General features: G+C 32.7%; 1 protein-coding gene across 1 annotated transcript in view; it reads left to right on the top strand.

The window, feature by feature from the left end:
- Positions 1 to 12,184, top strand: part of Galphao (G protein alpha o subunit) — a 215,259-nt gene that overhangs the window by 156,522 nt on the left and 46,553 nt on the right. Inside the window, exon 4 of the mRNA XM_085822055.1 lies at positions 1,833 to 1,993. Within this exon, the coding sequence (XP_085678181.1) occupies positions 1,833 to 1,993 (161 nt within the window). The remainder of the gene's footprint in view (positions 1 to 1,832; positions 1,994 to 12,184) is intronic.

Below are 12,184 nucleotides of genomic sequence, written 5' to 3'. Positions count from 1 at the left end.
GGCCTTTGCTCATTTTTCATCTTACCTGCTTCCAAAAATACCTAATGTCTTTACACTGCAATTTAAAGTGCAAGAACACTGGTGCTTAGGGCAATATCAAGATTCATACACATGAACAAATGAAGAAATTGAGGTCATGTACAACAGAAAATAATATAATAATATAGTATGCAAGTTTACAATACAGTAGCGGTTATTCTATATTTTCGTTTAGGATTGCCATGGTGCGTTTAACATTAACAGGGTCATAGATATTATAATTACATATTTTAATTGCAGGATTTTGGATATTTTTTTGATTTTCAGAGAAATTGAGAGCAATTTTACAATAGAATGCTTTTAGTTCGTCCATCTTAAATTTACTACCTGAAAAAGATTTAAGCTAAACAGCTATGGTTATCTTACCAATTTAAGAATTAGTCGCCCAGAAATTAAAAGACAAAAACTAAAGCTTTATATTTAAAATCAGCTGTTCAAAAGAGCAGAACCAATTTGAAAAAGAACAAGTATTTGCTATGATAATATTTCATTATCCATTAACGCCACGCGAGAACTTGTGCTTTTATTTAATAAACAAGACTTAATCATTAAAGCTTTGAATGAAAGCTTTGAATTACTGCGCATTTACTCAAATGGATCATCAGGTGCGCATTAGGAAAAAGATTTCCATTCAATGGCAATGCTTTCTATTTTGCCAGGAGACGAAATTTCAAAACGAAAAACAGAGTGTTTCTCAAAAATGTTCTGTAACTGAAAGTTTTCATTATAAAAAAATTCATTTCTTTCTACGCATTTGTATGAAAACTGCATCGCGCTGCTTTCTATAAATTTAGAATTAATACATTTTTGCTTTACCTGTTACTTTTGGATCACTCCGATGGAAATGGAAAAATTTTTGCTTAACTGGCATAGCTAAAATAAGTAAATTACGCTTGACGCGTAAACTTCAAGAATGCAATCATGTTTAGCTATTCGTAGAAATAATTGCTAAACTCATTACGTAAAATAAGATATTCGGATTCGTAAATTTCGTTATACTTGTTAGACTAGTTAGAAAGCCAGTTAAATGTCAGTTAGAACAAATATTTCAGCAAAGCACTACATCTTGCAATTATCCTATTATTTCTTTTCTGTTGCAAACAAAACGAAACTGAAAATACGAGTTACAAACCGAAAGCATGAGCTAACACATAAGAGTTCCGCCGTTTTTAATCTTGGAATGTCAAACTTGTAATACATGGCAACACATTTTTCAGTTAGAATGTAACAAAGAAATGGTTGGCCAAGTAAAAAGAGTGTTAAAATCTCGTATCAAGGTGCACGAATTCTTTTTATTATAAAATGAAAAATAAAAAAATCTTAGGTAATTAATCTTATAACCATACTTAGGGTGTTTTTGAAATTTATGCACAAAGCGTCTTCAGTTGATGAATTGTATTTGCTTGAAGGCTTTCATAGTCACGAAAGTTTATTTTGTCGTGTTAATAATATTAATCTTAATCTAAACCGTATCAAAGGATTCAAAATTCTAATTTTTTAGCTTTTTCATGTTTGATTACACTTTTCCTCGATAGATGGCACTACGTTCGTTTTCGCTTTGCTCCACCGGTTGATATCCAAATAAAATACCTGTTGTTCCTCTCACTTTTGCAAAACGCTTTTGTTGCTTATGAAAAGGGAACTTTGATCGCCCTTGAAGTCAATAAAATTTTATTTAAAATCTACGTTAAAAAAAGGTTCTTTATTTATTTTAATTTTTATTTTATCAGAGTTTCACAACGCGAGACAATTAATTAGAAAATAATTCTGATGGTTTTTCGTTTTCATTACAGGCCGATGGCAAGATGGTGTATGATGTCGTCTCACGTATGGAAGACACAGAGCCGTTTTCAGAAGAGCTCACATTGGCCATGAAGCGATTGTGGGCCGATTCGGGAGTTCAAGAGTGTTTCGGTCGGTCCAATGAGTACCAGCTCAATGATAGCGCCAAATAGTAAGATAATATGTCCTTTATTGTTTTTATACTTAACCACTTATTCACTTATTTATTTTAAAGATAACACTTTGTAGTCAGATGGTATACATAAAGCCATCAGACATTCCGTGACTAAATTTTGGCTAAAGTTTATTTACCAACATCCCACAGGATTTTACAATTTTTTCCCACCGAATTTTAAAAAAAATATGTTCATCATGTTTCCGGAGAAAATAAATCATATGTAATTTTAATATAAGAATGTAAAATAATTCTTGATAGAGGAGAACGTTTTACCTTAAAGGATTAAATAAGACAAATTGTAGTAAACGAAAAATGCTTGATGCACCTTTTGATGCAACTGTGTTTATTGCTGAAGGATTTGCAGTTTTTATTAAATTTTAATAAGAATTAGACTTCTGTATGAAAGTGAAAAATATTTTAAGTAGACATTAATAAAAAAGTGTTTTGGTTCCCATATTTTAGCAGTTTAAACTGGGGATAATTATGGGAATTCTGTATTGAGTCTTAATCTTTTATTGTTGAAAAATTATTAATGATTACACAGGGTAATAAAATTGAACTTTTTGATTTTTAAATAGAAGATGGTTCGGTAGTTTTAGGTTATTCGGTACTCGCCGATCCATCGCCAAAAATAACACCCACTACTATGATTCTTACGAAAATTCGGCAACCTTAAGTAAAGTTAGGTTAATTAGTTTAATGTAAAGTTATCCGAGGGCTATCTCTATGCGGATTAATGCCTTTAGGAAGGACTTCTAATAGGAAACTATTATAGTACGTATCTACATTATACGTGGGGCAAAACACGAAAACCTTCATACAGCCAGCCCATTCGCCAGTCTTTGAACACGTCTCGAACTACCAATGTTCCACTGTTTGACAACTTTGTCTTTCCACTGCTAAGCCCGGCAACCTTAGAATCTTTCAGAATTCCTTTAAGAGATGATGGGAGGATTTTATATCGTCTTCCTGTAAATCTTTTTTGGGTGGTGGTAGGAAACTAAGGAAGGCTTCCTTTTTAAAAAAAAAAGGAAGCCTTCCTAAAAAAAAAAAAAAACTCCCCCCCCCTTTTTTTTAACAAGGCAGATAGCCCTAGTGTGCTTTGCCATAATTAAATACACCTTTTTTAAAACAAATTTAGTATTAACTTCGATCCAGAAATTACAATCTACCCAAACAGAAACACTCTCATGAAAACCACAAAATGGAGGAAGCCTGGTGTAGCTTGTCATCATTTATCTTTTTAATTATAGGAAGAATTCATATGCAAACAGAGAAAGGCTGCAAAGAATAATAATCTGTTTGATGCCATTTTCAATGTAACAACCAAATAATACCTGCCAGAAATTTAAAAATGTGAAAGTGTTCACATTTTAACAGTTTCCCTAAATGGCTCTTATAAAATTCAATGTGGTTTATCAGTCAATATTATCAGTAAAGTTTCCTCAAGTGTAAAACCGAAACATTTTATAAGACATTAGATGAATTTATATTTAGACTAACATGGGGACGTTATATAACTAATGTATATTTGAAAAGTAAAAACATATATACATAATGCAACTTTATAAAGATATTCAATGTTTTTAATTTGATATGTCATGAATGAAATGCATTTTTATTTAAATCGAGCAGATCAAAATATAAAAAATAATATTCTTCAGAACCGCATCTAGTGCTTTTCAATAGATTACTTTGTTTATCAATAATAGATAAATTTAATCTGGAGAATAAATATCTTACATTTTTCAGAATGGCAATAGGCTCGAATGAAAAGTGAAATAACACGTTTACAGTTTACGACATTTAAAGCGAATCAACGCAAAATCGTGCTTGACTTCATTGCCAAAATGAACCAACTGTTTGTTCTCGATGTATATATGTGTTCTGGGAAACCAGTAAGCACTGACATTTCTTACTGTACATTATCTCTCCGATTTGAAATCATTCATAAAGCATATCTATTGCCAGCGATATTTGAGTAAACGTAGGAGAGGAAGCAACAACAACGGCGGTAAATATGAGGAAACGTAATTTATATCGCTAAAAATCTGGATGATAGAAAATACCTGATTTTATATAGTGTTCAGCACACAATTCATTCGAAAGATTTTAAATGAATGTCATTGTATATTTGACTGTTTTTAAAATTACATTGACTGTTATTAAAAGCTACTGATATTGACGAAAATGGTTGTATTCATTGAAAATGAATCTCCGTTTAACTGCCCCAATCTCTATGCGAAGGACAGAAGAAGTCAAGCTGCTTATTAGACCCCTGACACTGACAGACATATTAGAGGCAGCTATTTTATTTAATATAAATCTAATGCATTATTTATTTCAGTATAGCGGGCAATGCTTGCATTTGATTCTGGAGTAAGAATTGCAGTTATTCGTAGCCAATAGGCTCAACATTTTCAATATATTCAATTTGAAATTTCAATAAAAGCCTTAGAAAGAAAGATTTCATAACCGGTCTATTTATTAAAAATGTTGAAGATAAATCTTTGCTATAAATCGATTTACTATTTTGAATTTAAAAAACGAATTATTATCAAAATAATAAAAAAGAATCCTTTTCTTCTTTCATATAGTAAAACTGCTGCTAATTTTGTAAGGGTAAAAACACTATATAGAGTTCTCTTTTAAATTTTATTTTGACTGAAAAAAGTGCAGTGTCCAAATTTCTTTTTTTATAAACTTCTTAAATTACAGCAGTTTTATTCTATTAGTGTGCAGAGTAGAGTTTCTACAAATTTATACCGCCAATACAAGACAATCAAAATGAGATGCAGAGCATTCGTCAATGTGAAAGGCAGTCGACAGTATTAAAAGGAAATAAATGTTCACGGAGATAGTCGTGTTCAGTCAACTGCCTAAAAGTGGCCACCGCGGCTGCACGAAGAGCATCCGGAACAAGACGGGAATTGGTGCTGAGGATATTCTAGGATTTAGTTCAGGAAGTGTGAGCAGATCCTGTACGAAAAGACCGTCTGAAGATTCTTTTAATCTATAGTTCTGAAGAATAAAAAGGCACATTTCTATTTCCTTTGAATTAAACTGCAACCTTGTTTTGCCAAAAGGTCCTCTTTCTCAGTTTCCTCAACACCATAGCGGGATGGTACCCACACTGGAAAGACACTTTACGTTGAATTCACTCAAGTAGAGATCTATACTGTTGGACGCTAGGTATTTTATTCTCCTGATTAGATAATAAAGCCTGAAGAGCGGCCATTGAATCGAAGAGGTTCATAGCCCACTCAAAGGAATTTGGCTAGTAGAAAGTTGCAGAAGAGTTACGTAGATTAATTCCAGCTCACCATGAAAATGGGTCGGGAAGTTTCCAACTGACAGATAAAGAAATGGTTCACCAAAAAAAATCAGCCCCAGCTGTTTGAGTAAAGTCGAGAAGTGAATTATCTGTATAGATATGAAGCCTTTCATTAGTAGGACAGCGATCGTGGATAGCTTCCAAACAATCACACGGAATGATTTAGGATAGCAATCTGACCGTTATATTTTCTGATGCAAGTACAGTCTTACATCAAGTCTTACATTTTCTTATATAGATTCAGTCTCATTACTTACAAATTTCAAAATATGGATTATTAAATGAAGATGTGAAACACTCATCTTACTTTAAACTTTCGCCAACTTGGAGGAAAAACAAGGAAATGAAATTTGAATAAAATAATAATATCTTTGACAGTAGGGAGGAATTTCAGGTAGATAGTTCCTGCTCTTTACTTCTACATTTTTGACTCAATCCAGTTTCAAATTGAATGTAGGTTCAGCTAGGTTTGTCTCCGTTTTTATTCTAACCATTGAGGAAGAAATAGTTTCTGCTAATAGTTTCTGTAGATAGTTTTAAATTAAAGGCGGTACAGTTGTGTTCTTAGTTAGCTATTCGGTTATAAATAAATTTTGTAATTAGAGTAATTAATCTTTTTAGGAATTTGCCTACAGTTTTACCTTGAAAATGATGAACATCTGCGTCTCTGTTGGTAGTTACGTAGCAACTGGAAAATTTTGTAATCATTTGCATTGTTTAGTTTTCAGACGTTTTCATAAATTCGAAAAGCATATTTTTTATTGGATTTACGAACTACAAATCGATTAGAAATACTTATCAAGAAACTATTTTTATTCACGTCTTCCCCAATTTCTGAACGGGATTTGTTAAGTTTTACATGAACACGCATATGTTGTGATTTATCTCTTCTTTGTTGTTATATCTGAGAGCTCATATACATTTTACAATAAAAATAAATAATTTGGAGTAACAGTAATTTTTAGACCTATTTAGTACACAAAAAACATCTCTTAGGAAAGTTAGAAATTAGCTAGGAGGAGAAGGAAGGATAAAAATTACCTAAGAGTTTAGTAAATCCACCATAAAGATTTGAAAAATGACTTGGATTGTCCAACCCACAGGCCACATGTGGCCCAGGACAGACATAAGTACGTCTTTAAAATGTACAGATTCATTTTTCTGAGGGAAAAGAAATTCCAGTTTTATAGTCCAGGTACAACGCTCGCTTTTACTCCAGTTGCCGAAGTGCACGCACACGAACTCAATGATTCGCTGCTCGTCAGTCCTCTATAGTTGTATGACCTAACTTATTTCCATAGATAGATCGCTGAAAGATAGAAATTTAACTTGAGTTCGAACCCAGGTGAACGGCTGCATGGAAAGTTTTCGTAATTATCTCATTAATTATGGGAATAAGAGGGAATTCCCTTAGAAAAATCCTCTAAGAAGGCATCTTTTCCCTTAGGCAGATAGCCCTATTTGCTTTGCGTATCTAAACGACTTAAGCGATAGTCTCATAGATAGATAGTCTCCTCACCGTGATATATTGAAAATTTACATAGCTGATCGCTACATATTCATTCGAGAATTAGTAATCTGAGATTAATTCATATCTTTAAAAAGAACTGAACAGAAACAAGATAATCAAAGAGATGAAATAAAGGATACATGAAAGTGATTAAAAACTTATAATGAAATATATAATCTTATAATGAAAGTTTTAAATATTGGGTTTTAAAGAACTTTATTATTTAGATTACTAAATCTCTAGCTTTGCTGTTTTTGAATAACCTGCATTTTATATTTTACGATAAGTATTTTTATTTTATAAGTACAAGGGATTCAGCTAACTTCAATGAACTCCGAAAATTCTAGTAAATGTTTTTAATATTTTACTTTGCGCGTCTGTTTGTCTGAAGGTAGTTACTCAGCCTTTTACATTTCATTTTCCTTTATAATGTGTTCCTGTAAGCACATTTTCCGACGAAAACGTTCTTCATTCTTATCAACCGTGATTCCTAAATTCAATGACCTGCAACCATTTTAATTCATTCCTTATTCCTATATTCTTAAATTCATCGAAAAATCTATCAGACTCCAGAAGATTTATCTTAAATGATAATTATTATTAATATGATTAGCTTATTTAATATGATGTTATTAATCGTAAGCGATCGTAAAGGATATGCTATGATTATTAATCCTAAGGGGCATGACATGCCTATGTTTATAACTTCTCAAAAGATAATTACTTCTCAGGAATTTTCTGCCTTTTATTTAAGGAATACGTCATCACGATTTCAGAGGACTTACTAAATCAGATTGTGCATTGCTCAATATAACTTTAAATGAAAAATATCTTTTTACTTTTCTAATTTGCGAAAAATAAAAGGGCTTTACTAATTTTCGAAAGCTTTAATTGTAGAAAACTAAAATCCTTAGCAAATTAAAACCTGCATATCTTCTAACCGTTGACCTCACAAAGATTTTCATCGCAGGTTATTTAATATGAAGAAGCATGCTTTCTGAGCTCCTGTTGTGAAATCGGAAATCGGCACTATTAATCTCTGAAGTTTATATTTCCTTTTCAGTACAGGATATCTCATCTAAAGCTTAAATAAATTAATTTAATGAAAATAATCTAATTTATACTACTCCTCTTGCACAAAAAAGCAACAATACGTTCGTATACCAAGTTGTAGTCTGAGGAATAGATCCTCTTCTTTCAAATATTTTCGCATATACCATGAAATCACTGTAACTGATATATTGTCAAGCCAAATTTCGTATTTCCAGATGATACAGTACATTAAAAGGTTATATAAAAAGCACTATCCTTACTGAAAACCATTTTTCTTAGTGAAAGAACTTTTTATTCTTCATTTTTATAAGAATATTTTCGAATTTACTTCCTGAAAACGGAATGACTCTAATTTTTTAAACCAGTCTAAAATGAGGCATGGAATAAATTTTTATCATTTATGATTTCAAACCTGTAACGAACCTCTCAGAAAAGTGGCTGAATTATTCACTTCATTTCAAAGCTTCCAAAAATTAAATTTCTAGCATTTAAATATTAATGATTTCAAAAGAGTAATCTTCTTCTAAAACTTCTAAAACTTCTTTCTGGAGTAATCTTCTTCTAAAACTCTTAAATTTAACCTCTTTATCTTATCAAGATCAGTTATTCATGAAAGAAATACGTTTTAAATTATATGCATAATCTTTTTTTCTAAAGTTTCACTGCAATACGGTTCACATTTTTATCATTCAGTATCATGCAAATCTTTTTTCCCCTTAAAAGTATCGAAAACACTCCCAAGCTATCTGAATTTCAATTAATTACTTCTGTGATTCTGATTTCTTGTCTTCCGTGACCATATTTTTTATTAGAAAAATATGGTTTTTGATGAGATGATAGTTTTATGGAGGATGAAAGGTATTTAGTCGTGTCAGTTCAGATGGGTTGGTCAAACAATAGACCTATTAGTATGGGCTGGTTAAATGGTTCAGATGGGTTGGTTAAACAATAGACTTTCAGATGGGTTGGTCAGACAATAGACCGGAAAGTTTTTTCACTGAGTATACTTAAAAACAACCTAACTTCTCAGTTATTACAGCGCGATGCTAAAAACTGATAAACATTTTCTAATCTCATCGTAAGCAAAGTTTCGAAATATTTATTCAGATAGAAAAAAATCAAAGATAGTATTATTTATAAATAGATAAGTGCTAGAATATGTTCAATTTTTGTTTAGATTTACTGTCTGAAATCTAAAAATGTAGCGGATTTTAACCATTTAGTACAGTAGTTATCATTATCAGAATTATATTCTTATCCCTAATTATATCGGAAAATTACCTCTGCCTTCTAAAGTGTTAGAAAGAAGAATATATTATTGTCTTAACAACTCTAATAACTTCAGAAAATCTTAAATAAACAAAACCGATATCTAACTGCACAAGATTACAAAAATTAACTGAAAGAAATAATTAAAGATCTGCAATTTGGGCTGCGAATGCACTTGATAATTTAACCGAGATTCGGGAAGAGAAAACTAAAGTTTGACATCTTTATCTTTCCGGGGTTAAGAACTGATAAACGTTTCTTAAAAAAGCATCTATCAACTCGTGAGATGTTGAAGTTCATAAAGCGGCAGGGTGAGGGGTCGAGAATAGAAAGAAAGAAAGGAAAAGAGAGTATCAACTTCGCTCAACGGATAGAAAGAAGTAAGGCTGTTACAGCAACGAAGACTCCCGATCGATTAAATAAATCGCGGAAGTGGGGCTCGTGAGCTAACACCACGACTGGCGACTCTAACGGAACAAACAAGTTTCGGAAATTGTAAAAAGGGGAGCTGGGGCTTTGGTTTCAGTGTCAGGATTTTCTGTTGCCAAGAAAGTTAAGAACATAATTTGTTGGAGACTGACTGACAACTTCCTGTCGCCAAAAACAGAAATCTTATTATTTACCGCATTTTATCATCGAAATTAGTTTCATTAAGGATATTTCATATTCTGTATTAAATAGTACTAACCTACCAAAATTTGTTTAAATTAAGCACCAGCATTTTGCCTCAATCCTTCGAAGCAGATCAGTGGTAACATAATAATATTCGTAGCACACCTGTTGATATATTAATTTTCTAGAAATTAAAAAAAATAAGTATACTTTTTACCTAATGGTTTATCATTTCCTTAACTATTTACTTGACAGGTAGGAGTCTAACTTTTGTGCATGCTTTTGTGGGTGTAAATGGAAAGCGCATACAGCTATAACTTGTTACTCTCTTTACGAAAGGCACTTTAAGGCCACTTTTCCCAAAACAACGGTTTATAAATTCTTGACAACGACAGCTGCAGGGGAAAAAATGGTCGAATGTTCTAATTTGCTAAAATCCTTTAACATCCTCTACTCGGTGGGAGAATCACTACGCCCTTGAATTGCTTATTTATAAGTAACAGACTACAGCTTTGGAAGATCTGTGGTTAATCCGACAGGAGAACAATTGATGTTTCACATTTTCTGCCGAAAACTTCATCCGAATACCACGCAGCCGTCACAGAATCGTTTTGTGTGCAAAGGGGTGCGATAATCCCATTGAAATATCAGCCTACACCTTAACGCTGCCACCTCAGAATGCGTGATGTTCGATGATATTTTGAGTCTGATTCTGTACGCCTCGTTTTCACTCTTATCATCTGACTTCTGCATAAATCTGAACTTCGCGCTAATCTGACACATAGTCTATTTGAGATGTTGACATCACCATTTTAATGCTGCCCCTCTGGAATAGGCGGTTAGTGGAACACAAACACTTGGTACTCAGTCGTACAGTCCTTTCATGCGAAGCTTTCAGTGCAGTGTGTTAGCATATATTGTCTTACCAAGTGGCACTGAATCATGATGTGACAGCTGTGAAGATGGCTCCGTCGGTTCCACTTGCTACTGTAATAATACACAGAACTTCAAAAGGAGTGGCAACCCTTGTCGACCGAGCACATATCTCCGGACAACTGTTTGACTTATTTGGTATTGTTTCCACATTCTAGAAATTAAAGAAGGATCAACTCCAAAGAAAAGAGCGACATCTTTGATTGACTGTCTTATTTTCAAAAAATTGTGTGATAACTAACAAAATTTGTAGAAGTATCAACATAACAACAGCGCTGGAGCCAAGCTAAATTAAAATAATCAATAAGATATCATCGCATAACGCATTTATTTTATTTTATATTATTTTTAGTCCAAAGGGGGCAATTTGCTCTGAAGGACAATTAATTTCGTTTTGGCATTTTGCGTTGAAAACTATAAACGGCGAATCACTTTTCAAATTGTTACCACCAAATATTATCGCCCTGCATTATATTTAAAGGAATAATGAATGTATTGCATGAATGCATGTATGTACTGCATTAATGTATGTATGTTTCTAGCATTTTTATAAAGCAACGGTACCCAGAACCATCAAAATTTGAATAACGTATGTTTCCACTCGAATATGGGCATCTGGAAGTCCAAATTTGGAATTTTGAATTTTTTTATTATCTATTTCAGATTTTGTAAAGCATTTATGAGGTTTTGATTAAGAAACTCAACAATATCAAAGAGAGCAACGGCAACACTGTACAGGAAAAAAAAAGACATTTTTATCTCCAGTATCTATTCAGATGTGGAGAACATGCTGGCCATAAGAGGCGTTGAATATCATCGCTTCCTAGACACTTTTGAACAGCAACTGTTCCATGACTGTTGTCATGGAACAGCAACATGACTGTTGTAATGTTGCTGTTGCGTTGTCGTTCATGGAAACAAATTTATCACCGATAGCACCACGGAACATGCTAACATGAAGCAGCAGCATCATTAATGTATCATTGGCCTGTCATAGTCACCAGATGGAAGCATATAGATAGAGTAACGTATGGCCGCTGATCGTGATCCCAGCGCATTTTCCTGCCTTCCATTTCGTAGTTGTTGTCTCTGCTACTGTTATCCGTCCTTAGCATTCTTCCACCAGTGTATTATAAGCGCACAGCTGTATATATACTGAAAAGTTTTATTTACCTTTTCTATTACTTGCAATATTAAATTCGACGCAGAAAAATGTAAACTAGTTTGCTTAAAAAGACTATTAATTAAAATCCATTGCAATATTTTATTATTTAGTGCCTTATATAAATTCGAGGCATTTATACAAATACAGAAGCAATAATAACGAGCTGAAAATTATGTAAATATGTAATAAGGCCTTTTCTGTCTCCCTTTGAATAATAATCAGTTAACAATCTGATCTGAGTATGCATATTTCAGTTTAAACTTAAATCAATTCTAAACTAAAACGTTACGATAGGCGTACTAGTCTAAG

This window comes from Stegodyphus dumicola, chromosome 8 (assembly GCF_044657685.1).
Source record: "Stegodyphus dumicola isolate Sdum_Otavi_A_Nest chromosome 8, ASM4465768v1".
NCBI lineage: Eukaryota > Metazoa > Arthropoda > Arachnida > Araneae > Eresidae > Stegodyphus > Stegodyphus dumicola.
This window is presented reverse-complemented; position numbering and strand designations above follow the sequence as displayed.